The 27,956-nt window shown below is 42.6% G+C and overlaps 2 protein-coding genes across 10 annotated transcripts in view; both read left to right on the top strand.

Annotated features, from left to right (window-relative positions):
* The window catches only part of NR1H4 (nuclear receptor subfamily 1 group H member 4), a 32,269-nt gene extending 30,927 nt beyond the window's left edge, over positions 1 to 1,342 (top strand). For all 7 annotated transcript variants that reach the window (XM_083462870.1, XM_083462869.1, XM_083462868.1 and 4 more), the window contains one exon: positions 668 to 1,342. In XM_083462870.1, coding sequence (XP_083318996.1) covers positions 668 to 906 — 239 coding nt within the window. In that variant the 3' untranslated portion in view covers positions 907 to 1,342. The remainder of the gene's footprint in view (positions 1 to 667) is intronic.
* On the top strand, positions 11 to 26,373 carry GAS2L3 (growth arrest specific 2 like 3). Of its 3 annotated transcripts, XM_083462860.1 has the most exons (10): positions 11 to 419; positions 3,063 to 3,583; positions 10,164 to 10,196; positions 10,741 to 10,909; positions 12,858 to 12,976; positions 15,118 to 15,259; positions 19,625 to 19,688; positions 20,636 to 20,774; positions 21,371 to 21,478; positions 22,555 to 26,373. In XM_083462860.1, exons 3-10 carry the CDS (start codon positions 10,179 to 10,181, stop codon positions 23,956 to 23,958), a joined length of 2,163 nt encoding a protein of 720 aa, XP_083318986.1. In that variant the 5' UTR covers positions 11 to 419; positions 3,063 to 3,583; positions 10,164 to 10,178; the 3' UTR covers positions 23,959 to 26,373. The 3 variants fall into 3 exon arrangements, with proteins under 3 accessions (XP_083318986.1, XP_083318985.1, XP_083318987.1); XM_083462859.1 differs by lacking the exon at positions 11 to 419 and having other exon boundaries at positions 3,470 to 3,579; XM_083462861.1 differs by lacking the exons at positions 11 to 419; positions 3,063 to 3,583 and adding an exon at positions 8,753 to 8,953.
* The last annotated feature ends 1,583 nt before the right edge of the window (positions 26,374 to 27,956 follow it).

Genomic DNA, 27,956 nt, shown 5'->3' with positions numbered 1-27,956 from the left:
CTGTTATTAGATCAACGTGAGAAGAATAAAAAGTCAGGTGAATGACAGAATGATGTGATTTTGATGTCTCATATTAAAAAGTAACTGAAAAACCATTTTGCTAATGCAGTTTAATAATAAAAAGGTATAATTACAATGAAAGGGAACTTCATTTGCTACTCATGAGCAGGAGTAAGAATATTGAGCTACAAGGATTTCACTTTAGCTTTTATTTTTATAACTTACAATTTTAGATAGGTTCATAATACCAGGTCTAGAATTATACAAAGGTCAAAGGACTGCCTGAGCCCTTTTAGTCCAGCTTGATAACTGAGTTCATCCGGAGAAGCGCTGTACATTGTCCCTCATGTTTCAGAAGCTTAACTGACTACAACACTCTTGTTTGTTTTTAAACAGCAGTCACTGGGGGCAGTTGATCAGTGGTCCTGCAAATACATAATCAGAATTAATGCCAATGAAACTTGTGACAAGTTTTTACCGGTGCACAAACCTGGTACCACAATTGTGTATATGTGAACAACGTAGTCTGTAAAGAGAAAACCCATGGATTTCACTTGCAGCTATGAACACTGTAATCTTATGAATTGACAAATGAGAACTAACCCTCGTAATTGTTTTCCCCCTCCTTTCCCACGTATCCCCCCTCCCCCCATAAATTTGAAACCAGACCGGCAATACATACAGGACAGAGAGTCTGTGGAAAAGCTTCAAGAGCCACTGCTAGAAGTTCTGCAAAAATTCTGCAAGCTTTATCACACAGATAGTCCTCAGCACTTTGCGTGTCTCCTGGGTCGTCTTACAGAACTGCGGACTTTTAATCACCACCATGCAGATATGCTGATGTCTTGGCGAGTGAATGATCACAAGTTTACACCTCTTCTTTGTGAAATATGGGATGTACAGTGATAAAGAAAAATGGGTTTGAATGTAATCCTAAACACATTTACTTGGAACCAATGGAACTTCATAAACATGTGTTCAGGACTGGGTTCCTTGTTTTGCATTTTTTAAAGCACCAAAAAAGCACATGTAATAAGTGTATCTTATGGGAGTTTGCATTGGAGGGTATTTTCCAAGCATTATGTAAAAGACTTTCACATGGGAAGATGGACTAAGTGCCCTGGCCTCTAAGCCTCTTGGAACCAAGCTGAACTCCTTCCTGCCTGAAGCAGGCATCCTGTTATACCTTTCAAAATTAAACTGATTGTATCTCACTTTCTTCATTTCAAATGCCTGAGAAGATTATCAAGCTTGTTCATCACATTATACTTATTCTAAATGTTTCATTAATATACAATGTTGTAGCTGTTGTAAGAATTCAGTAAAAATGACTCTGCCCAAACATGTCTTGGTTTAAACGTCAAAATACTAAGTTATGGTTTTAAGTGTTATTTTTTTTCTCCTTTCCAGAGGATGACTCTAACAAAAGTGGTGATCTATTATATATTTTGGAAAGTGGTTTGTCGGTCTGTCTGTCCATTCTCTATGCATTTGGACCCCTCTTTGTCACTCAATTTGGTATGACATATCCCGAGATAGAGGATTTTGAAAGTGCGTTTTGCTCTACATTTGGAAACTGTCAGGTGCCATGTTGAATCAAGATAGCTGACCAAACCATTCCAAATTTTGCTGATTTGGACATGTTTGAAGGTAGCACTGCACAATTTGGTGTGTTGATTGCTAAGATGTAAGGAGAAGTTTTGATCTATATTTGGATAACTTTGGATGTGGTTTTTGAATCAAGAAGTTAGACTGAATCATTCAAAACTGCACTGATGATATTAACCAAATTTAACACGAAACTAATAGGACTTTGCACCCGATATCTGAGTTGGGCCAATTCAAGCAGATCTGGGCTTTGACTGAGGTGGAGTCAGCCCTGGGTCAGCCTGGTTTGGGCTGCCTGCAGCAGTCTGGAGTTGTTTGGGGTCAGGGCAGTAGGTGGGAAGAGAGGCATGGCACCTCTGCAAAGAGCAGTGAGGGGCTATTTCCAGCTGGTGACTAGATGGTGCTATCTGGCTGGGTGCAGGGCCCTGCTTTGCCAGCATGTTACCCACAGGGAACACACTGGGGAGGCAGATCTTCGCAAGACTGGAAAATGTGTGGCCAAGACTGTTGTTGATGTTTGTGCAACATCATGGACTTGAAAGATGGAGTCCTAATCCAGCTGCCCATCACAGAAAGTCTACCCTAGCACAATGGCCAGCCAAGACATCTGTGACATTGGCTCAGGGTGAAATACACCCTACAAAGCAGATGAGGAATCATTTGGCTGGGCTAGATCTTAGCTCTAACACTAGATGTAACCAGCTTGAGGTTTGGGACATATCCCAAACACCCATGTTGTCTGAGCAGAAAGCAAGTGTTCCCAAAACGCCATAGAGTGCCAATAGCCAATTCCCATAATTGTCAACTTAAGTCCTGATCCTGAGCAGGGCTGGAAGGTGTTACAGACACTTTCTATCTTTAACAAGTCTTTACCACAAAGTATGGTTAACGTGGCACAGCTACCAGGTAAACCTCCTGTTGCCTGGATGATACACATGGAGGCAGATCACATCCTCCTAGATCAGGGATCGGGAAGCTGTGGCACATACCTATGTACATTTATCACATGACATGTAACAAGTCACATAGGTGCTAACAGCCTACAAACATCCTAACCATGTGTACTCAGAAGTAACTTCTATTAAATTCAGTGGGGCTTACTTGTAGGTAAACAGGGTAAACATATTTCCTTGCATGACACATTTATATTGGCCCATACAGATCATCTATGTTGTTATTATCTGTATTTTTAATAGATTTTTGATATATACTGTTTTAATTCTATTAGCGTTTCCTTTCTATTGATATCTTTTCCATGTTTTTAGCATTTTCTATTCTATCTGTCAGCAGCCTGGAGTCCCAGCCTGGAGAAAAGGTAGGATATAAATTAATATCAATATCATCATCATCATTTAGCGTTCTTGCCACCCCAGTGGTTGGTCTGGCCCTGGATGGTATGCAACTGGCATTCTAAAGCATCCAATGGACCATGCGGAGAACGCTTACAGGTGTAGGCAGGCCGGGTGCTCGTTTCCTATCAGGGTAGCGAGTTCCAGCGCAAAAGCCTGCGCACACGCTTCCTTGCAATGTGCTTCGCATGCCTGGTTCCGCCTGGAGCCTAGGAGAGAAGGCATCACCAGGCAGCTCCTCTCTGGCTCCGGAGTCCAGAGCGGCCCGTCCCCGCAGGCGAAAAGCTTTGCTGCGATGAAGCATCTTTCCTCGTCCCACTCTCCTCTCCCAGCTGGGCCGCGCGGAAGCTTCGCAGCTGCGGGGCTGGACTGGGCTGGAGAGCGCGCAGCGGCGCCCCCGGGAGGCCGCAGACTGGAACTGCCCGGCTGGCGTCGGCGCTTCCTCCTCGCGGCCCTCGGCTCCTCCTCGCGTCGCCTGATTGGGCCTTTCGAACTGTGCGGGCGGACGGAGGCGAGTGAATCAGCGCGCGCCGCAGCTGCGAAGGGGTCGCCGCCGCCGCCGCAATCACAGCGTGCCTGGCAGACGATGTAGGGGGAGCCCGACGCGGGGGGCTGTTGCCGTGTGAGTGAGTAACCTTCCCCGTGTCCTGTCCTTCGAGGGGATTCGTGCTTTCCTTCTGGCTGCAAGCTCACCCTTTGCCCGGGGAGTGCGCAAGCAGCCGCTGGACAGTTGCAATGGTCACATGCTGCGGGCAAGGCTGTGTGACTAGGTTGCTCTGCTTCACGCAGGCATTGAGCTTGAGGAGAGCGGCTTTCCCTTTCCCTTTCCCACCTCAGACAGCGAGGGTTTAAAAAAGATTGCTTTCTCTGGCTACCTAAGGCTGCTGGGTTGTTTACATTGCGTTAGGGAAACAAAACACCAGCGCTTTGGATGGGCGTTACAGTGCTACAGATGCAAGCATGTAGAACGGAGAATGTGAAATATAGTTATTATGAGAGAAGGGGGAAAGTAATGCAGAGCAGTCCAAAGGTTTTAGGACCAACTCTGAGCTGGAAGACAGTACTGGCATACATAAGTGTGGGACAGGCCCTCTTCATTCAGTAGTGTGTGGCAGTCTGTCCTTTGTCCTGTCTCCTGCCCTAACAGGCCTGGGAGTGTGCAGGTTTTTAAGTGGAGCATGCCAGGCCTAGTGGCAGGTTAGTTTACTAAAGATTTTGGACCAAGTGTAATTTTTTTCTTAAAGTAGCAGTAAGTTCATACAGTTGCAAGGTATGTAGCTGATGCGTAGCTTTGTATGTGTGATTGTATGCTGCGCATGCAATTCCCAAAATATGAATCTGATTTTTAGGATCACAAAACCCGATGGCATCTTTCAAAACAAGGCTACCGGTATATCTTTGGGAGTCTTAAAGCAAACTATCTGCACAACATGGAACAGTTCCTAAGCATACTAATACTTGAATGATGAGCCTTCCAGTGAAGCTTTATGGATCTTTGAAAGTAGTCTCTTCAGCTGTATGGCTGCAAACATTTGTCTTCCAGTGTGAAAAACAGACCTTAATAGTCTCGATTAGCAGTTTTGAGTTCAGTAGAGTTAGGTTTGATTTCCAGAGTATTACCTTCCAAACAGCATGTTATTCTGTGTAGGTTTGATTTGATTAATTTCCATACTGCTTAATATATTAAAAATATCTCTAAGCAGTGTACAGAAAATTTTTGAACAAAAAAATTCAAAAATGCACAGTTATATATGTTACATTTATACAAAGTTACTAATATATTGATTGATATCAATATCCATTCATTTTTCTTCTGATGCACCATCCCTCTCAGTCTCCGGGTTCTCACCCAGAATCAGGTCAAAACAAACTCTCAGCTCACCCACAAAAGTCTCACATTGAGAAGGGTTCCTGGAAATAGCAGACATCACCCTAGTCTCTCACTCTAGACTAGCTTTTCATGGACAGACTCAAGGTGGATGGTACTTCCTCAGGCTGCCCACAACTGTGTCCCATTCAGCTGCATTCTCCACACCCATTTGTGGGCAGCCTGAGGAAGTACCATTCCTATCCACAAACAGCTGGTTTGTTGAGTTTCCCAGGGGGTCCAGAGGATAGGAAAAGGACCCCCTTCACCTCACAGCTCTATCTTCACCCATGTCCTCTCTCCTTCCTCCAGCTTACCTCCTCCTTGCAACTATGTATAAGCATGCCTACTTCCAAGTAAGATTCCAGTGGAACCAATGGAAACACATTTTGCATCCTTATCTGGAGACGTTATTTTGCATCCTTATCCGGAGACGTTCCATAAAAGCTGTGGAAAATTAATATTCCATGACTTGTCCATGGGCAATCTGATGTTGCAGTTAAGATATCTGATGCGGTCTAAGGATTACTACAGCGTATCTGGCTACAGTATGTGTTTTAAGTGTGGTTTGCACTTCTGAAAACTTTCACACCAGCAAATGATAAGGAGGATCAAGAGCAGCACTGGGGAATTGGTTGGGGTAAATGTATAGGATTTGGGCTGAGTTATGCTGGTGGTTAGGTGTATACGAGAAGGGAAAAACACTTTGCTAGCTTTGTCTGTGATGAAATACCCTAAATATCTCTTTAACCTTTAGGCATGGGTGGCTTCCACATTTGAATATGAAGCATTGTGTAAAACTGTACAAGATAAATCATTGCAACATAATAAGCTGCTACTGCAGATTTGTTCAAAGCATTGTTTACTTACATGGGTTGTAACACAAGACTCTCAAGTTGTGCTCAGTAACAGAAGTGGTTTGGGCTCTAAGTATCTAAGGCTGCAATCCTTCCTTACTCCTAGATACAGTGGAATTTACTTCTGAGTAAACATGCATAGGATTGCACTGTTAGAGACAAGCTTTTGTACCATCTCTTATTGTGGTCTTTGCAGTTATTTGAGAACAGAGGGCTTTGTGTTATATTTCATCTATTTGCTAAGTAGAACTGAGCATGTATTTCCAGAAGTTTATCAAAGCTCATCATTTATTAGCGTTAGGAAACTAGTGAGTATCTGGATTCAGACCACCTGCTCTTGAACTGTGTGGGGCTGCCTTTGGAAACTCTAGTTAACACAGAAAATGGCAGCTGAATTGCTAACTGGGAATGGATGTTAAGCTCATAGTACACCTGTATGATGCCTGCTGCACTGGTCCTAGTCCATTTCTGGGCACGTTAAGAAGTGCTGGTGTTGACCTTTAAAGCCCCTGGTGGACATTTGAATCCCCTGTGCATGCCCTTGCCAGCAGAAGCAAGATAGGTGCCTACCACTGAAGAGACTCTTTCAGTGATGGCGCTCCAGTTGGGGTATGTTTCAAAGAAGTTTGCCTGGTGCTTACCTTCCTGTCCTCTCCTGAGTCTTTTGGATGCAGTTTCAATCCTACTAACAGCTTCATGCTTTTGATTTTTGTGGTGTGTGTGTGTGTTTAATTGTTTTATTCATTTGGTAAACTGCCCTGCTTCCTGCCAACTTTGCAGTTTGAAAGCACGCCAGTGCAAGTAGATAAATAGGTACCGCTCCAGCGGGAAGGTAAACGGTGTTTCCATGCGCTGCTCTGGTTTCAGTGTTCCGTTGCACCAGAAGTGGCTTAGTCATGCTGGCCACAAAACTGTCTGCAGAAGCGGACAAACGCCGGCTCCCTCGGCCTGTAAAGCGAGATGAGCGCCGCAACCCCAGAGTCGTTCACGACTGGACTTAACTGTCAGAGGTCCTTTACCTTTTTTAAACTTCACCACTATATGATTTTGGGCTGGTATTAAAATGCTTACAATATTTTATTTGTTTGCTTATGTATTCTCTGGAAACTTTCATAACACTCTTAAGAACAGAGGTAAAATGCCCAACTAATAGCCACTGAATTAACTCCCAGTGCTAAACTTACTGTGAGCTACTTGCTAATTCAGAAGTGGTGTTGGAATGATAAGCTGCAGCGAATGGTGGCTTTAACTGCTAATAACTTATGGCGCTAGTGGATGAGGGACATGGATACTGAATGCTTTTGGTGAGTCAGCATTTGAAAGACATACATAATCCAAAGTGGTCAGCTGATACCTGTCATCGTGCCAGATGTGTGGGTGAGAAGCAAGCTTCTGAGTTGCACATATCACTTCTTCAGGCAGGAATTTGAAGTAGTAGCAGCAGCAGTATGTATGTGAGTCAGATGGGCCTCTGTGAGTGACTCAGGCCACATACTTCCTTCCCTCAGGCTTAAATCAGTTTTATCTCCAGTTTCTTGAATTGTGGTCACTTTTGAGGAAGAGTATGACTGTTTGAATTTTTTCTTCTCTTACACAGGAAGGAGGAGATGTCTGGCCTCAGCATAGCCTGCCCACTTTCCAATAGGCTTGATGCAATTGCATCATGGTTCATACTATGATTGTGCGGTTGTGGCTGGCGTACTCCACTTAGCTGGCCTGTGAGTGACCACTACTTTAGTTAGTTAATTTTGTTTTCTTTTTGTTTACCTCCTTATTCCACTTTTTAAGATTTTCTTCCAAATGGGTTCACATTAATTTTAGATACAAGAATGAGAGGCCAAGCTTGTCCTTAAGTTTACACACTTTTTTTAAAAAAAAAGTTGAGTATAAAGATACTCAACAAAGGTAGAGAAGTAATATCAGCTTCACGATGCCAGAAGAAAGGAATGAATTACAAACAGGCATTAACAGTGTGGACCAGGGCAGTGTGCAATTTTCTTCCTCTTTTTGGTACCAGGACAAGCTGCAGTTTGAGTTGAGTGTGTTCTTTCTAATAAAAAAGGGAAGAGCAAGTACCTTTCTTTGGCCAATGGACTTGACCAAGCTGCACTTCCCTTTGTCATGATGTTCTTCCTGGGTGGAAGGCAATAGTCCGACCTCCCAATGGCTCTTGGTCCCCTTGCTGGCGGGAGATGCCAGAATGTGCTTCCTTTCAGCTCTGCAGTCCCATTTATGATGTGAAGATCCCTGTTCGTGGGTGGTGTGTGGGTGTCAAGAGAAAACCCACAACCGCACGCAGGGAATGGAGAAGGATGATGGTTCTGTCTGGCAGTATTTTCTTTCTCGTTCCTTATTAGAATGTTTCCTCATTTCCTTAAGCCACAATTCATATTCAAACTGTGATTTGAGGCAACAAGGATATATATATGAAGAAGGGAGGAGGACAAAAGGACAGAAGGTAGCCTGCAAGCTCATTGCTTGCTCCCAATCCGCTAAACCATGGTTTGGAGGATCAGGAATATGTCTGAATAGAAGCTCTGATTATATCTCTAGAGTGCCTGAGCAGCAGGAATCCCGCTTCTAGTTGACAACATATGGCCAATTCAGTGATGACATTTTAATAGACTTCTATGACAGACTTGGTGTTACCCAGTGAACTGTTGTGAAAGAACTCGACATTTTCTCTGAAATGCCCATGTCCCCCCTCCAAAGATTAGTTTTGTGAGGCATTCCTGAAAAATGAAGATTCTGGACATTCTTCCAATGTTCATTTGTGAATATTTCATTTTATTCAGGCGCCGAGCGTGCCCTCCACATTAGGCTGTCTTTTGTTCTTACTCTGGCGACTGGCATGTTAAGGCCCTTGTCTGATTGTATGGGGCTCCTTATTTTAATGAGGGCAAGCCTCTTTGCTTGCTGCTCCTGCCATATTTTCCCCTTTCTAAAAAGTCAATGAACTCTCTCAGGCTTGTGGTTAGGACAAAGGGCTTTTTATGCTGAATGAAATTTATTCCCTGTGACCAGCTTGTGGGAAGCATAATACATTCATTAGTAATGTTTTGCTTTTTATATTCTGCCCTCTTTCGTATGGCGCAGAGAAGAGAAATATCAACAGGAAAGGGGCATGTTCTATTAACATCCAAGAGAGAAGTAGTGGAACTTCTGCACTGACAGATATGATTAGTTCAGGATATAGCTGTGCTCTCAAACTGACTATGGCTCAAAACCCAAATCAACCTCTGACCTAGTCGTAAATCTGGAGTATAAGCAAGGTTGGTATTGCAAAGAATTAAAATAAGAGGTGATACTCCTCATCAGTAGTATATGGATTATTGTTTTAATTAATTTGCTAGCAAGGGTTTTTAGTGTATATGTGTTTTTAGCGCTATTTTATCTTTTTCTTTTCTTATTCTTAATGTACATCCCCCTGGGCTCTTCTGAGGAAGGAGAAATAAATAAAATGACATGACGATTCTGCAGCTTGATGTGAAGGAAAATTTAGAATAGAAACATGTTTGTGTTCTAAACATTACAATCCAATTGGCAATCCTGAGAACTATGGTTTGCCCCCCAGTGCAAGAGTTTTATGCAAGTTGAATAATGTTGTTATTTCAATCGTGTTGCCTTAAACTCTGTTTCAAGATCAAAGTTCTGTCAACTTCCTGTAAGAGACTTACTGGCCAGGTTTGGACAATCTTTCCTGGGTTCCTGAGCCATGATTTAGAAAGCTCATCCAAACCGGGCCATTTAAAACATTTCTGCATTCCTTAAATGTGTGCTCGAGCTTTCCCCAGTCTGGTAGCCTTCAGATGTTCTTGGGTTATAATTCCCTTCATCTCTGACCATTAGCAATGCTTTTTGGGGCTGATGGGAGTTTGAATCCAAAATGCCTGGAGAGTGCCAGGTTCAGCAAAGCTGATGTGCACTCTTGCTGCTAAACTGATTTTATTTTTTCCTCCGTTGCAATTTTCTGTTACTGTAATTTGTTTTTTTATGACTGTACTTTAATATAATTTCTTATTCATTTATTTCTGCCTAGCGATTGCATGTAATTGGATGGCTCATATAAATATAATTAATGTTTCTGAGTCTTTTTATTAGTTTTCCTTGTTTGTAGTTATTGCCATTTTTGCCATCGGCTTTTGAAACTTTTGCAGTCATGTAGGAGGAGAGAATTGCTCCAGACCAGTTGCCTATCACCTCTTTTGCACTCTGTCTGACGATGTCCTGGAGGATCCCTGACCTCCCAGAGAGGCTGTGAGGGATTGCAGTTGGCTGCAGGGAGAGAATGGATGATAAACTTTCTGTCCATGAAGGATTTTCAGGTTAACTTATCTTAGGATCTATGTATGTATCATATGAGACTCATAACATCTTTTATTATAGCAGTTCATAGCACTACATTTGTAGGTGCTAGGTGTGACTCCAATATAAAATAGCCCGTGAGTTTTAATTTAACATGTCTCCTTTTTCCATTCCTAGGAAAGTACAATCACCATGCAGCATGCAGTTCAGGTAGGCACAGTGAATCACTGACGTCTTTATTATCATTTTCCTACCTTAACCAAGTAAAAAAATATGCTTCTGAAGAAAGACCTGTGACCATTTTATAGCAGAATCCTGTGCATGCCTACTCAGGAGTAGGTCCTATTGAGCTCAGTGCTCCTGGAAACTGGGAATAGAATTGCCACCCAAATGTGCCAAATTTATGTGTTGTAGTAACTCGCTGTTTCTTTTACTCGCTGTTCTTTTAAAATGAAAATTCAAAGTTTGGAATCCAGGCTGCATGCCTGTCGTGGACCATACATAAAACCAGCATCTCTGATGTTCAGTAAGGCTGTTCTAAAACAAATGTGAAGCGTTTGGGTAATAGATTAGATAATGCCATTACTGACTTAATACTACTTTTGTACCTTTTTTTTGGGGGGGGAGGGCTTAATAGTGTTTAGCAATAATGTTCAACCGTTACAACTCACAACCTGTATTGCAGGTTGCAGCCTACCGTATATTTCACAGTGTGTCCAAGTTGTCTTGTTTAGCTGTTGATGTCTCCCCTTAGGTGTGGTTTGGAGAGGATCCCCCTCTAAGTCCGCGAAGTCCGCTGACTCCGAGGCATGGCCCAGGCTTGGCAGATGTTTTGCTCTACGACCAGTGGATATCTGTCCGACATGAGGCAACTCTGGTTCCTATGCAGGAGGACCTCTCCATCTGGCTCTCTGGCTTGTTGGGTACAGTACTAGGAATATTTGTCTGCTTGGAAGAGGCATTGCCCTAATTATTGTTGTCCTTGAGCCCCATTCAGGGATCTGTCTCCTACATTTATTTATTTATTTATTCATTCAGGAATATGTATACAGTGGACACTTGGGTGGTGAATGTGATCCATGCGGGAGGCACGTTTGCAACCTACGGCGTTTGCAACCCACAGTGCCGCGTCTACGCATGCACGGTTGTGATTCGGCGCTTAAGCGCAAAGCGCAATTTAACACTTCTGCGCATGCGTGACTGCCGAAACCCGGAAGTTACCCGTTCTAGTACTTCCTGGTTTTGGTGCGCCCCTGACCTGAAAAAATGCAACCTGAAGCGTCTGTAACCCGAGGTATGACTGTAAACTGCTTAATCAAAGTGCGCCCTATTCTGGCTAAGAACTATAAGAGCTGTATTTAATAAAATTGCAGATAAAAACACAGCTAAAATGGTCAAAGCTCTCTCTCTCTCTGTGTATAAATATATGTAAAATAATCAGCATTAAAACACTGTTAAAATAAAACTAATAAAGTAACTAAATTTTAAAACTAATAGAGGTAACTAAATGCCTGGGTTGGCTTGCTGAAAATAAAATACATTTTTAACAAAAGTCTAAAACTAAATACAGTCGTACCTTGGAGCCCAAACGCCCTGCAAGTCAAACGTTTTGGCTTCTGAATGCCAAAGTGAGTGTTCCGGTTTGCGAACGTTCTTTGGGACCTGAACGTCTGACTTGGCTTCCGATCGGCTGCAGGAGCTTCCTGCATCCAATTGGCAGCCACGCCTTGGTGTACGAACATTTAGGAAGTCAAATGGACTTCCAGAACGGATTCCTTTTGACTTCTGAAGTACCACTGTATATTGAGGGTGCCATCCTAATGTAAATAGGCAGGAGTTTCAGAGCACAGCCGCTGCCACAGTGAAAGATGGACTCTGAGTAAATGAGAGTTGAAGAAGAGAGTGAAGGTGTGCTAGCCCCCTCTCCTGAGTCCCATCCCACTTTCCACATGCTGGAAGGCAAGCATCTGAAGGTTAGATCCTGTTGCATGCTTGGAGCCTCTCTGCAAAACCCCTGCTGCACATGATTGCCTTCCAATGCCTGGCAGGCAGTGGGGACGCACTGAAGGCAGCAATCTTAGTAAGCACATTCCTGCTCTCTTCTCATGTGATTTGAATTTGTGAGGAGGAGAAGAATGTCTGCTTTGGGCTAAAGTTTAGCACAGAAAAAGTCAGAACCATTACCGTACCCAAGGAATTGCAGGCACCTCTTCCTGTTCAAGGTACTTCCCCCCCCCCGGGGTCTCTTTTTCTCTTTCATTTGCTAAGAGCATTTAATAATGCCTTGCCACAATCTTTTTAAATGTTTGCATGTTTCAAAAAGCACAGACTAGTTGAACAAGTCGGTGAATTACCATTATGCAACTTGTAGCCCATAGTATAGACTGCAATGATTGCTTTAAAATTCAGGAACACAATCATACGCAAAAAAATGAAGAATGTGAATGAAGTCTATGATGCTGTGATTTCTAATGTGTTGAGTATGAGGTAATTTATCGCTCGGTTTAGGATGCCACATGGTTCTTCTACAACCTATCCACAGCTTCTTCTGTTGTTGTGCTGACTCTGCCACATATAACATCTTCCTGGCTAGCTGTGTGCATCCGACTTCCCCAACTTGGTGTCTTCCATATGTTTTGGACTACAACTCCCATCACCCCCAGCTGCTGGGCAAAGCTGGCATGAAATGTTTGAAGTGCGTTTGAAGGTTCAGTTGGAATTGGTCAAAAGGCTGATGAAATACACACACAAAAAGGAGCATTTGGAGGTTATTCTCCTGTGAAAATGGGCTGTGTTTATGTCTATGCATGTCTGAGTTGTCCGTTCAAGTTTATTATTCACGACTCTAATGAAAAAGTGGCTCTTTTACAGGGGTAGAACTTACAGCTGACCAATTGTTGGAAGATCTTGATAACGGTGTGTTGCTATGCTTGTTAGTTGGAGTCATTCAAAGCACAGTAAAAGAAATTTGTGACCCAAATAGTTTAAGGGTAAGTACAGCATTCATCGCAGCTTATAAAAACATGGAAGTGAGATTTTCTACAAATTAATTTCACTGGGATTATGTATGCTCAGGTTCACATGAAGGATATAGCATGCAAACTGAAAGTATACGTTTACTTTTTTAAGATGCAACTATGGTAGCACCAGAAGGTGCTTTTGCATCAGCAATGATAGCATGTAGCCAGATGCGCTTGTGCTCCTGGTTCAGATGTTGCTTTTTCCACATGAATGTGGGCAAGTGCAAGCCCAAGAGTGTTCTCATGTATGGAACTTTGGTAACATTGTTGCATCTTCAACTCCAAAGCTTAAGGCTATTATACTTCTGATGAGATCTCATTTTCAGGTAATGCATTCGGGACATGGGCCCCTGGAGTCCATCTTTTATGCTCTGCCCAGGAGAATCAGCATCATGTTGTTGCCTTGGCAACATGTCATGGCAAGCATGTATGTCATAGCTCCTTACAGAAAATGACACTGGAGACAAGACATGGGTATTGCAGGAACCCTTGTCCACTGCGGAGTGGGGGGAAGGGAGGGGTTGTTTATGAAGCACAGGATACACAGAGACAGTTTGAATCACTTCCCACCTTGGGCTCCTTTCAGGGGGAAGGGTGGTATATAAATCTAACAAATAAGTAAACAAATATTTACACATCTCAGGTGCACCTCCTTTCCTCTTGTGCAGTACAGGTGCAATGGGCTGTTGAAAGGTGCAGATGCAGGAGCGTAGGAAGACAGGTGGTGGTTTAGTTGTGGGATGTGTGGCTTAAAAGCTGTAGGGTGAAGTAGAGTGGCAAGAAGCTCTGAAAACAAAAGTGCTCCAGGTGATACATGCCAAAATGCATGTAAGCCTTCTATAACTGGAGAGGCAGGCGATTCCTCATAGGTATGTGGGAGGAGAAGGGATGGGTGTGAGATGAGAGCAGTACTGAGCAGCCCAGGGCAGTGCTGGAAGATGGCCACATCAGTGGGGCCAGATTATACAGGGTGGAAATGATCAGCCCCCAATTTGGTTATGGGTTTGATTATTTATGATGCTTCGAAACAGATAAAGGGTGAGACGTCGTTTAATTTTTATACCGCTATGAAAGGGAAAAGATAATTTGGAATATTAAAAAACAAACAAACCCCACAACCTTTCTGATCATAGTGCTCTGAAATAGTTTATGCATTGGAATTCATTAGAAATATTAGTGAATCATATGTTAAGTCTTCTGACGACCTTCTTCTACATTTAGATTACTGGAGCATTATTTTTTATACCTTGGGGCTTTGTCCTGATTTCTTTTCATGTGATACTCCATTCTTCTGTATTTTGCTGATAATATATTTTTAAACCATCTTTCAAATCCTATTTTCAGCAGAGCAAGTAGCAAGTCAGTTAGGTATGGGTGGGCTCCCATTTTGAGGAAAGTGTTTCTGACAACTAAAGGCTAACCTCCACAAACCTTGATACATGGTCTATTTAATCCTGTTTCAGCCAAGTCCTCAACAGTGCCAGTCAAAACCATTTCCATCACTGGTAATACATACCCAACAAGATTAGTTTCCATTGCACTTCTCTTCCTTGGAAAGCAATCTAAAAGTGCTTTCCATGTGCTCACAAAACCTCTCTTCCTGTGACCACCACCCAGATGTAAATACATTGTGTTGGATCCAGGTTACTTTAGTTGTGCTTTCATTTCATTGAAATCAACAGAGCTTCTATCCAGTAGCACAGATTTCAATTAGACTAAAAGAGTGACTAAGAGAACAATCCTAGACGCCAGAAGCTGGTGTAGTGCAAGATTTTGTCCTTCCCCCAGAATATCCTCTTTTTGGTGGTTTACAGCAGCTTAAGAACCACCAGACTTGGTTCAGCTAGCTGAGGGATAAGCTGGTGTATCTGCAGCTGAATTGAGGATGAGGGGGTTAAGATGGTTTAGCTGGCAAAGCCAGAGATCTGCTGGATCCTAACCCTGCTCATCTCTGTGAATCTTCCTGTAGCCTTGCTGCCAAAATTAATCTGGATCTAACCTGCTGTCTATGTAGATGTAAGGACTTTGTGATGGTATAAAAATGAATTTTTCCCCAAGCCTTCTGATGGTTATAGATAAACCGTTTTACACAACCATTTTCCTCTTTCCAGGATTTCCCTTTGAGAAAAGTGCCCTGTAAGAAAGATGCGCCTTCGGGATCCTTTTTTGCTAGAGATAACACTGCCAACTTTCTCAAATGGTGTCGCTGCATTGGCGTGGATGAGACTTACCTCTTCGAATCTGAAGGCTTAGGTAAGTATCGCCTAATGAGGTCAGTCCCATGAAATGACATGGCCATTAATTTCTCTGGCAGGTTGTTGCTGTGGCTTCTAGTTAAAAGGGGTAGAACTGTTCATAAGAACTGGTTCCTATGTTCCAGAGTTCCTTGATTATGAAACAGGTGGTGCACATGCCTCTGTAAAAGACAGAGTTAAGGCATAACCAATGCATGCTTCAATACAGAGCAAAATAACCTGATGGAAAGAGAGCCAGGGTACCAAATATATCAGGGAGAGAAAGAGGAGGACTTTCTTGCTTGTTGCTTTTGGGGATAACAGAGGGGATCCTAGAATAGCTTTCAAGCCAGCTGCAGAACAAAAATATATTAATTGTTTTAAAACTAAGCTGTACAGATTTACTGAGGGTGTTGTATCATGCTCCTCAGTGGAACCAGGACTCATGTGCTCAAGATGTTGGGATTTCCTTCCCCCTCTGTTCCATATGCTGACTTATTTGGGGGACTTCAGTATGGTTCTTTGCCTTATTAATGCTCTGATACACATAGATTGTGGTTCACCATATCCTGGAACACTTTCAGATTCTGGGTGGAGTCAGCAAGCAGTGAGTTGCGATGTTGAGGTCTTTTGCCACATTCACCATGACACCAACTGTGGCAGCTCTTCTTATGAACTACTACATGTGACTCTGCTATTACTGGTGACATTGGGTGGTGCTAAGAAACATTTTTTGGGTGTGTGTGGAAATTTTGGTGTGCTTTGTTTGCATTTTGGGGTGTTTTTAAAGATAACTATACTTGGAAATGGGAAGTAAGCTTTTTTCTAAGTCAATAAAGCTCAACGGTTGGTTGGTTGGTTTTCTCTTTCAGCTTGCTTTTTTTTTTTTTACCTTGGAATCTTGCACTGGGGCTTGACCACTCAAACCTACCCACCCCACATCAACATCAACATCAACATGCAAAGTACCAGCAGAGCATGCGTGAGATTTGGGGGCTCTGTTGGACTCCAGTCCCATCTAGAAAGAGAAAGGGTGATATAGAAGGCTGATGTTCTAGCAACAGTGGTAGGAGAGGTCCCCAGAGGGGCTGGCATTGCCCTGTAAAGCTCCACAGAATGGCTATAGAAGCTTCAGGTGTTACAAAGTGTCAGGGACATGAGGCAGTAAGAACGGACACAACTGGTCAGGATGCCCAAGGCTTGCATAACCACCCGCCCCCGGCCATTAGTGCTGATCAAAGACCTTCTCTGAAGAGACAGGGATTCCCGCTGTCAAACTCCAGCATTTCTTAATGCCTTGGGAAGTGTTGCAGAATGCAGACCCAGGCCTTTGATGCGAAGAGAAGGGACTTGCAGAGAAAGGGGCAGCTGTAACAGGAGTTAACAGTACCTGTTTGTCCAAGGAAAATCTTCCTCTTTCCCATAGCTTCCCATAGCCACTCTGGCCCCTGGGTCACATGCATCAGCTCTCTGGGTGTGCATAAGTAAGTATGATCATAAATATGAGTGATCTTCACCCAGGATTTAGGAACCTGTGGTCACACTGCTGTTGTTGGACTTCAACGCCCATTAGCCCAAGCTAACATGGCCAGTGAGTTGTAGTTCAAGAACAGATGGAGAGCCGCAGGTTCCCCACCCCTAATCTATGCTTTCCCTCCTGGTAACAAATGTTATTCTTGGTAATGGAGATTGGTAGTTAAGGGGGCTGCTGCAGGTTGTACAGGGTCATATAATTTCATGTTTAGGAGCTTTCTATGTTCCTGATTCTAACATCTGGGGAAAAGGAAGGTAGCATGTTGCCATGCCAGGATTTTTTACTTGTTCTCTTTCCATGCCTACTGTACCTATTTTACCGATGGATCTGTGAATGGTGCAGATGTGATTTTTCAGGAATTGGATGCAAATAACTGGATGCAGTTAAGTTCCTCTCTCAAAGGCAGATATGCCCTAAATGCCAGCTAGGAAGCTGTCTCTGTTTCAGTTTTCTTTATAAAGTGCTTCAAGTACATGACTGCTAAAATTAGACAGCCAGTTTAAGGACTCTGCAATTTGTGAGTAATTGACATTTTGCATCAGAAGCAAGAGCTCTGGATTTTACCGCCCTACACTCCTCATTCTAACTAGATGGATATGAAAATGTAAACTTTCAGGCAAGTTCAGGATTGCCACCTTCAAAACACTTCCAACTTAAAATCAGATCTTGCGCTGTTTTGTACCTGGAGGATGACACTATCTGCCTCTGGTTTCAGACCGGACTTTGTAACCAGCAGCTGCCAGACCAGGTTTAACCTGATGGAGCAAAATCTCTGACTGCTCATAAAGAAGAGTAGCTCAAAACAGAATTGGTTAATTAAGGTTTTGGTATTGTTCTTTTAAAATAGATGCACACCCGCCTAAGTCCCAGCCCTGCAGAAGAAATGCTACTTAAGTTGTTGTGAAATTGCTTGTGCTTGTTGAAACACAACCTTTAAATATGTTTGCTGCATACATTTAGAAACCAAACATCACCACCACCTAGGACTGACTGGTTGCGATATGCTTAGTAATTTTAGTTTATAAATGCTGATTTTGCATTTCAGGCAACTTAATTGACAATGGCAAGTGTTCTGTTTTTTGAATCCTACCAACTTTAGGTGAAGCATACTTCTAGGAAACTGTATGTCTTTGTTCTAGGTGTGGCCAAAGTGGAGCCCTCCAGATACTGTTAGACTAAGTGCCTATCATCCCTGACCATTGGTCTGGGCCTGATAGAAGTTTGGGGGCACCACAGTGGTTAGCCCTGCTTTCAGAGTCACCATTTAATTCCCCCCTTCTTCCATCAAGCATTTCTCAGTAGCAAAATCAGAGATCATATTGGGTAATATGAGTTCATAAATAATGAAATAATATGTCTAATAAAGAATAATTTCATTTTCATCTAGGTAGAATGGACTTGGCAACATTTATAATTGGAATCAGTCACACCATATTGCATCGTGTATGTAGCTCAGAGTATTGGGGAGGCTGCTGACTAGTTAACACAGTAGCTGGCTTCGCAGCATAAATGCGTGCTTTGTATGCTCTTGGCAAAGAGCCTCCTTGGAGGGGCGAAATTCCTCTAAGCCTGCTGTGCCCTTTTACATTCAAGCATATTTGGAAATAAGGAGTGGCTGTTTTGTTTGGACACTTGCGCAAGCATACAGCTCTGGCTTGCCACCCAATTTCCTTTGCATTTGAACAGTGCAGGAACCTTAATAATTTTTATACTGCCACTCCATCCAAGGATCACAATATAATGATAATGATATTAAATTTGTATACTGCCCTTAATCTGAAGATCCCAGAACGGTTCACAACAGGAAAATACAAAATGAGAAGAGAGTCTGTATCTGATATAGAACCCTAGGAAACTTGAACTGTGGTGTCTGTTTTTTGTTAATGTCTGTTTTTTTCTTCACACATCTGTATCTGGCATCTTTCCAAATCTCCTGAGAAGTTCTTACAGTTTGAATTTCTGGGGGTGGGGTGGGGGTGAGGATTTTCATTGAAAAGTAAGTCGAGAAATGTGACTGCTAAGCAAAGTGTTATATTGGCACAGCTGTTGTTGATGCCCTGGAGAACAAAGCTTATAGGAGTAATAATTCAGAATTTGGATATTAGATTAATCATCAGCATCATCTCCTTCCACATACATGTCTCAAGGTGATGTACAAAATACAATAAAGGGTAAAGGGACCCCTGACCGTTAGGTCCAATCGTGGACGACTCTGGGGTTGCGGCGCTCATTTTGCTTTATTGGCCGAGGGAGCCGGTGTACAGCTTCCGGGTCATGTGGCCAGCATGACTAAGCTGCTTTCTGGCGAACCAGAGCAGCACACAGAAACGCCGTTTACCTTCCCGCCAGAGCAGTACCTATTTATCTACTTGCACTTTTGATGTGCTTTCGAACTGCTAGGTTAGCAGGAGCAGGGACCGAACAACGGGAGCTCAGCCCGTCGCGGGGATTCGAACTGCCAACCTTCTGATCGGCAAGCCCTAGGCTCTGTGGTTTAGACCACAGCGCCACCCGCGTCCTACAAAATACAATAGAAACAGCTAAGAACACAGAAGATAACAGCAAGTTAGTTTTAAAACAATACCAAATAGATGCCCACGGCAGAGACCTATTCATCCAGCTCAGAAACAAAAATATATTCAATTGTTTCTGGAAAGTGTAAATGGTGGGTGCCTTTCATATTATAACTTGTCTTCTGTTGCACGAAACAGAAGTCGTGCTCTGAGTTACTTATTCTTCTTTTGTCTTGCATGCCAGTTATTTCTAGTCTGCAGTTGATTTTTAACTGCATTTGAATTAACTTACCATGAAATAAGGCAAAACATTAAGTTTTCAAAATTCTCTTCACAGTTCTTCATAAGGATCCCAGACAAGTGTACCTTTGTCTACTGGAAATCGGACGCATCGTATCAAGGTGTGTATTCATTGCAGTTTTCTAGATAGAATATGTAACGTAGAGCAAACCTTGAGAAACCTTAAATGAAGGGTAGCCAATGTGGTGCTTTCCAGATGTTGTTGAACTACCAACTCCCAAAAGCCCCAGCCAGTGTGGCCACTTGTTATGGATGATAGGAATTGTAGGCCAGCTACAACTATGTTGGTTACCCTTCATTTAAATGGTTTCTCAAGGTTTTCTTCAGAGATCCAGCCTCTTTATGCCTCCTTGACACTCAGGGAAAGAAAGCCTGACAAATTTTAATTCAGTATAAATAGTTCAGCAAGTCATGGCTAGAAGGGGCAGTGTTCTCTCATTGGATTGGGCAGCATAAATCAAAATGGCAGAATTAGATTCTGTAGGCAGTGGAAGGTTTTTTGGTTTTGAAATCAAAGATGGCATTGTTGTCAAGTCCCAGCAAAGGGGGCACACCATCAGGGATAACACTGACTTCCCAGTTTGATTCTTCAGTCCCACTCGCCCAGCTTCCAGTTCTCCTGCTTTCAAGCTCTGATGTGTTTATGTGGAACAGGCATAGGCAAACTCGGCCCTCCAGATGTTTTGATACTACAATTCCCATCATCCCTGACCACTGGTCTGGTTAGCTAGGGATGATGGGAGTTGTAGTCCCAAAACATCTGGAGGCCCAAGTTTGCCTATGCCTGATGTAGAAAATTGTTTCCAGGCAAATACATGTTCTGAGAGTCTAGCTCTGCAGCTTATATGATTGAACCTTTGGAGAGCACTTCCTAGATTTCGCAGGAAGTCAAACCTATGTTTTAGATACTTCACAGTCTGCTGTATATGCACTTAGACATGCTAGAGACATGTAATAGCTATACGCTATTTTTCATTTCCTTGTTTCAGAATTTTATTTAACCTAAATGCAGTACCTTTTCCTCCCACCCCTCCTTTCCTTTTTCTAGATATGGAGTTGAACCGCCTGTATTAGTAAAACTGGAGAAGGAAATTGAATTGGAAGAGACCTTATTAATGTCCTCTGATCCTGTTGCTCCTGCTGTCACTCCCAAGTCATGTTGCCAACATGGAGAACTACATGAAGCAGTAAGTATTGCTTGCATTTTGTCCAATGAAGTTTTAGCTTGCTTTGGTGAATTACCTTGTATTGTGTGCTCCTCTGAATGTGCATTTAAAAGGAGCTCTATTTGAAAATGAGCTTCATCTGTGTAATCTCATCGAGTTGTATCCAATTTAAGTCGTACTCAGTAGACTCATAAAAATTTACTTGATGTTCCCCACCTAGTAGGATTTAAGCAGCCTAACTGCACAGGATTGCCATCTGGTAAGTGCAATCCTGTGATTCTTTACTGAGAAGTAAGTCCCACATAGCTTCAGTGGAGCTCTTTTCCAGGTAAGACTAGCCGCAATCTTCATAATAAACATCCAGCAAAGTAGGAAAGGAAATTTGATCACAATGCAGGAAGAAGAAAATGCATCTGTTGCAACAACTAACAGTGCTCTTTATTTCCTCTGAAATTTTGTGAGCTTATTATCAGCTTGGCAGTTTTGAGGAAGAAGGGTGAGATCTTCACATTGGCTTTCAGTGATGTCATTCTTGTAGCAAAACAGGAAGTTCACATACATTATTATTTTTTAAAGATAACAGGGAGAAATTAACAAGAAATATTTGTACAAAATAGGTTAAGCACATTGCTGAAGATCCTCCTTGCAGCTGCTCCCACAGGTTTTCAATTGAGTACCTGTCTGAAGGACGCTACAGGTTGGGAGACAAAATACTCTTCATACGTGTAAGTTCAATTTCTCCAATTTGGTTTCCGATCTCTTGCTTTGGAATAGGCTGTCTCATCTGGGCCGGGCATAGCCCACATCCCCACAGATAGTAATTCAATCTCATGAATGGTGACATTATCCTGGTGAAGTTACTTTCGCAATTTCCTTGCCTGTTTGGAAGACTGTCCCTAGCACTCTGAAAGCATTCAGCCTCAACACACAAGAGCAGAATTTTTTTTGTAGGACCCAGAGACTCATGCATCACCCCCCCCCAGTGCCCAGTGAGGGAAGGCCTAAGTATATTTGACTGGTAATGCAGGGCTCCTGATCGTGAGGAATCTTCAGTGCCCTTCAGACATTCGTACCAAGCATATGAAGGTTGGTAGCAGAGGGGAAAGGTCTAGCATGCTGAAGGATCTTGGGGGCAGAGGCTGGTGCATGACTCCTGGTCCCCTTAGCACCTTTCCTAGAATCATAGACTTGGCACTCCAAGAGTCATTAGTCAAACCCCTGCAATGCAGGACCCATAGCTAAATAATCTCTGGGAGATGGCCATTCAATCTCAGTTTTAAAACGTCTAATGAAGCAGAGTCTACCACCTTCCACGGTGTAGTCCATTTCACCGCCAAGCATCTTTTGCCATCAAAAAGTTATTCCACAGACTTCGTTGAAATCTCTTTTCTAGTAAATTGAATCCATTGGTTTGGATTCTACACTCTGGAGCAGCAGAAAACAAGCTTGCTCCATCTTCCATGTAGTATTTTTCATATTCAGCCTGAATTCCTGGCTGAGTGATGCTAGGGAATGCTTGATCAATAAGTCCCCCAGCTTTCTGCTGTGGTTGTTGGCAGCCTGCATTCCTCTGTCCTCTTGGTCTGCACTTGTTTAATGTTTTTAGGATTTGTGGAGTGGTCTTCAGGGACAGCTGGAAATCATTCTGTAATATATGAGGAAAGCTGGTAAATGGGAAACTATCTATGATAGAGTCCCAGAGGGTGGATTAAGGCCCCCCAGAGATGCTTCTAAGCCTAATATACTGCAGTACAAAAGGGCAAATATCCTATTCTCTACTCTTTCTCCCTTCTTCTGCTAGATGTTACACGGCAAGCATGTGATGGTACGTGTTGGTGGAGGTTGGGATACTCTTCAAGGTTTTCTACTCAAGTACGACCCTTGCCGGGTGCTGCAGTTTGCAACGTTAGAACAGAAAATCTTGGCGTTTCAAAAAGGTGCTTCCAATGAGACTGTTCCCGATTCATCTGCTAGAGTGCCACAGCCTCCACTCATGAATCCCATATCTGCAGTGGATATGTATCAGAAACAGAATTCAAAGCCCTGTACTCCCGTTTCAGATCCAAAAACTCCACACGTAACTAACAGAAAACAGGCAGTAGCCAAGTTTCCACAATCAGGTGGTCTTTCTTCCCCCAAAGTGACAACGTGTACGTCTCCTACAAGCCAGCTTGGACCAGGGCACACCAAGTCAAAAGGCTTAGTAGTGAATAACAATATGCCATCTTCCAAATCTTCAGCAGCTGCATCAAAAAAATCAGCACCTTCTCCTCATAAATCAACTTTGGTTTCAAAAGTTCGGCAACCTGTAAATAAAGGTTCCACCTCCTCTTCCTTGTTGAGAACTGCTGCAACTTCAAATTCACTTCAGAAGCGTGTCTTGTCGCCAGCCAAACTTGCACATTCCCAGAATTCTCCAGCTGTTTCGGATCCTGCCCTTTTTTGTTCAGCGAGTAAGCTTTCTGAGCTACCTGGAACGAAAGCTAAAAGAGTGGCTGTAGAACAAGATTTCGATTCTCCTAATAGCAGAGCTCGGCTTGATGCTGCAGCCAAAGCTAAGCCTCTTTCAAAAACCTTAGCAAGACCTACAAGGCCAGCTGACAGAAATCCACATGTCCCAAAGCCAACTTTGTCTCAACAGCCTTCTGCAAAACCAGTTCCCAAAATCACCACTCAAACATTACCCGCACAATCCCAGTCATCCAGAGGCATGCCAGAAATTAGCCAGGCCAAAAACATCAAACCTGCTGTTAGCCCTGCTTTGGTTACAGATGGTAAATCAACACAGCTGATGTCTTCATTGGGACCGAGGGGTAAAAATGCAGCCTCATCTGTTAACAACCAGACATCTGTCAAAAATGTTCAGGTCCAAAATAGCACGGCGAGAATTCCGGTAGGATCCAGTGTATCAAAACATCCAGAGCGTACCCCACTGTCCGTGGTGCGCCTTCCCCAAAAATCAACCAAAGTCGAAACCAGGAAAAAGGCTATGCAAAGTGCTAACAGAGGTCAATCAGCAGTTAAATCTTCTCTGAATGAGAAAAACCTTCATCCATCCACTAAGAATCCACTTTCAAAAGTTAAGACTACTGCTGTAACTACCAAGGGGACACCTGGAAGCTTAAAGGACCCAACACTGAAGACTAAGCAAGATGATAATTATTTTGTTATGAGTGGAAATAAGAAACTCAAAAAGTTAAAATAACTAAGGATATTAACTATTGATGTTGCCTGCTCTTCCCATAGCTACTTCATTCAAGTGTAAAATGTTTAAATAACAATATGGTAATCAAGATATTAATTCCCTTGTCTATAAATGATGATGTTTGATAAGCTCTGCTAATCAAGTAAGCGTGTTCACCAGAACTTATACCAGTCTTCTCTAATACAGTAGTACATTGATCTCTATAGGGCATCTTACTTTAATCTGTATTCTATGCATCTTTAGTACAATTATGGCATTCATATTTGATGTGACAAAGTGTTCATTTCTCATGACAGATATTTCTGAATGGATCCTTTGTGCCACCTAGTATTTTTCTTACCAGGGAAAAACAATAAGGAGCAGGATCCTTTATAGGAGCCTGTATTAGTGGGCACCGGAAGGTGCATTTAATAGGAATGTGTACAATCTCCTGATGACATTAGCCCTTTTAGGAGACGCTCTTGTGCATTGATTCAGAACTTTGTCTGAAGATGCTTTTTGTCAAAAGTGGAATTGGGAAATTGAGCCTTGAATTCTAAACACTAATTTCAGTAAGAATAAGATGTGAGTAAGTTTTTTTAAAAAACAAACAAGGTAGAAGTAGCCAACGTGTGAGTAGCTTTATATTGGGGAGAGATCAGAGTTATTATTATTAGTAGTAGTTTGGCTGACCTTGAATGCTGAACAGAAATGGTTAGTTAGCTTTAGGGCATATCCCGTGCTACAGCTCTGTTCTGCGATGGACTTCCATACGCACAACAGACTTTCCCCCTCCTCTCCTGTCCCCTCCAGCTCCCCTCTCAAAATCTACTCTGGTGAGTTGGGAGAGTGTCCAGAGCAGAGGGGTTTTTTGGGGGGTGGGGGGCAGGGATGGCAGGAACAGAAGAAACAGAAGTTCTGCTGGGGCAGTGGAACTACACATGTGAAGCACTGGATACAACCCTTCATTTTTAAGGGGTATTTATTCTAATTTAAAAGCTCTTATGTAAGTCCCATTTAAGCGTTCAATACAGATCCCTAAGAACGCTAAAAATTTCTGCCTTAAAACATAACTTCAGTGCCTTAGCACATGATGTGCTCTGTTGTATCACAAGATATTTTAAATATCTGGGTTCAGACGTGTGCCCTAGTTTATTCATGTGGGCTGAGTTCAAGCCTGTGCTGATCTCAGCAGGGCTTAAGCAAATGAAACTCTGGGTCTGATTGCACAGGAACAATTTAATGAACGCTGGTGCTTTGTAACTCTTCTGCGTGTCAGTCTTTCTGAGGCAAGTGGAGCTTGTGCAGCCACAGTGCTTAATGGATTGCATGCTTAAAATGCATTAGCCAAACCTCCCTATGGGAGGGAGAACACCCCGTAGAATTCTAGGAAATATGCTTATGTCTGCAGAAGTGGGCGAGCAACCTTCAGATAATATGATTTACATCTGTAAGCACAATTCAAATGCCTTTCAAATAAGCTGCCTACGTCGTTTTTTAATATTTATATTGCACATTACTTCATGCTAGCTGCATAATTCATTCCTTGTTGCATTTATACAGCATAACCTGCCATATGCAGCAAACTTTGGAGCGGAAGTAGCTCAATCTAAGTGTCTTCAGTACAAAGCTGTACATTCTCAAGCAAAATAGTATTAACTGCATGTGTATACCAGCTTGTATACACCTGTACTTCCTAAAGCAGTATTTTTTAGACATTTACCTTTTTCCAAAAAAACTTCGCAGTTCCTTCTCCATAGACTTTTTTTCCCCAAATGTAGACGTCAGGAAAAACACTTTCTCACAAAACTGTCTGCATGTTGCACTACTGAATATCAAATCATGTCTTTAATTGCCACATACATTGCGAACCCAGGTGAAATTGATCTTGAGATAATGGATTCTGCCCAAAATCACAAATTAGTAAACCATTATTGACTGAAGTGGAAATAAGCAGCCATGCACCCCCCTCCGCCCCGCTCTTCACATCTGCTGTAGCTGCACTTAAAAAAGAAACATCTGACTAGATGAGGCAGAATGCATGTCCCATTGAAAACAATGCTGTGTAGACAAAATATATCCACAGTTAGCTTTACATTCTAACAGTGCGCTGCCAGTTTACACTCCTCCTTGATTCTGTACATGATAATTCCACAGGAACATGTCTATACGCACCCTTCCCCTTAGCTGCTTTGAAGTGACTAGTTATATATGGCACCTATATAGCTCTTACATATACGGCAGTGGTTGGGAGACAAAGTAACTGTTGTGCCTGAAAACTACTTTTTATTTATTGGAAAACAGCAGTGAAGAGGTATTCACACAAGTCAGTGTCCGATCTTTCCTGGCCATAACATGAATATTCATTTCTGCACTACCAGTTTCTATTATTTATGGATTTTTGTAAGTCAATAAACTGCTGCAATCTGTGAGAAATGTGGCAATGTTGTCAAGTTTTTTTTTGCTTTTGGGTGCTTAATTAAGGCTCAAGCATGGAAATCTTTACAGCTATTTAGTCGCCAAAAAAAGGAGAAAAAAGTCTCTGTTACTGAATAGTATGCACATCAGCCTGATAGCCTGATTTAAAAAATAATAATAAAGTGAACCCTCCCCTGTTCATTGCTATAATGATGCGTATATGCCAAGTAGCATGGGATGGGATTATATGTAATTTGAAGAGTGTTGTAGTTACCCAACTAGTATTTAAATGGTATGCCCATGAAACATCTCTCTGTAGGCAACTGGGGGCTACTAAGTCTGAGCAACGGTGTTTGAGGCTTGTGTATGCTCTATGGAGCTGTCTCTGAAAGTTTGGGAAAGATGGAAAGCTCATGTGACAGTTCACCTGGCAGAACATGAGACTCTTAATCTCAGTCAAGGGTTCAAGCCCCACATTGGGCAAAAGGATTCCTGCATTTCGGGGGGGGGGGTTTGACCTAGATGACCCTCGTGGTCCCTTCCAACTCTACAATTCCACGATCCATGCGAGTTCTAATGTGTGTGTGGAAGCTCGTCCAGAAATGGTCTTTAACAAATGTCTTTCTACATTTTTATTTTTCCCTTCTCCTGAGGAATTCGCATTGGCTACAAAGTCCACCCCATTTTATCTTCACTGCAGCCCTGTAAGATAGTTAAAGCTGAAAGGATGTGACTATTCCATCATCATGTGGTGACTGTCATGGCTGAGTGTAGATTTGAACCTGGATCTCCCTGTTTAACACTTGCCACTATGTCACACTGGCTGCCTAGTACAGTTTGGTTGGGTCACCTTCATCCCTTTGTGTATATAGATATATTTGCCACTACCGAAGGCAATGGGAACATCCCCTTGTATAGCTAAGGGGAAGGGCTTTAGCTCAGAGCATGTGTTTTCTTTGAAGAAGGTCCCTGATTCAAATCCTGACATCTCCAGGTAAGGCTGGGAGAGAGAGCACTGTTCAAAATCCTGACGCGTCTCTGCCATTCAGTCACCAAACTAGGTGGACTGACGGTCTGACTACATATAAGGCAGCTTCCAATCAATTCATTATATGGTCATGGACACACTAAAAAGCTTCCTGTGTTCTTGCTGCACTCACCCACCCTCAAGGAACTGCTCAATTTTACAGTATACTTGTATAATATGATTAAAGTATGCAAGAAACAATGCAGGAAATCATGTTTTTCATGGTGAAAAAGAAAGCCCAGTGGGGGGCGGGGAGAGAATGGATGCCAATAACCCCAGTACTTTAGGATGGAATATTTAGCCATGCCAGCCACTGAAATGGGCTAAACATGTATACCATGTCACCTGATCCTCCCCTCAAAACAGGAATTTTGTTCCTGATTTTTCCCCCAGACCCCAAACCATTCAGAATTAGATCACAATCTGTCAAGATATTCTGAAATATACAAGACAGTTGATCTGGAAGTAGCCTTGCGTTCCCACCTTAAATACCCTGATGTACATGGAAATCAGCTGTTTCATATATTGTGTTTAGTGTTGGGCAGTTAGTCTATGAATTTAACCTAATTTGGAT

Source organism: Podarcis liolepis, assembly GCF_965112155.1.
Source record: "Podarcis liolepis genome assembly, chromosome: 10".
Classification (NCBI taxonomy): Eukaryota; Metazoa; Chordata; class Lepidosauria; order Squamata; family Lacertidae; genus Podarcis; species Podarcis liolepis.
Note: the sequence above shows the minus strand (reverse complement) of the source record. Positions and strands in the feature narration are given on the sequence as shown.

Excerpts from the sequence above, each read along its gene's own strand:
- GAS2L3 (XM_083462860.1), top strand. Across the intron at positions 10,910-12,857 it reads CTGGCTCTCTGGCTTGTTGG|GGGTAGAACTTACAGCTGAC; the intron begins GTACAGTACTAG and ends GCTCTTTTACAG. Across the intron at positions 19,689-20,635 it reads ATCGGACGCATCGTATCAAG|ATATGGAGTTGAACCGCCTG; the intron begins GTGTGTATTCAT and ends TCCTTTTTCTAG.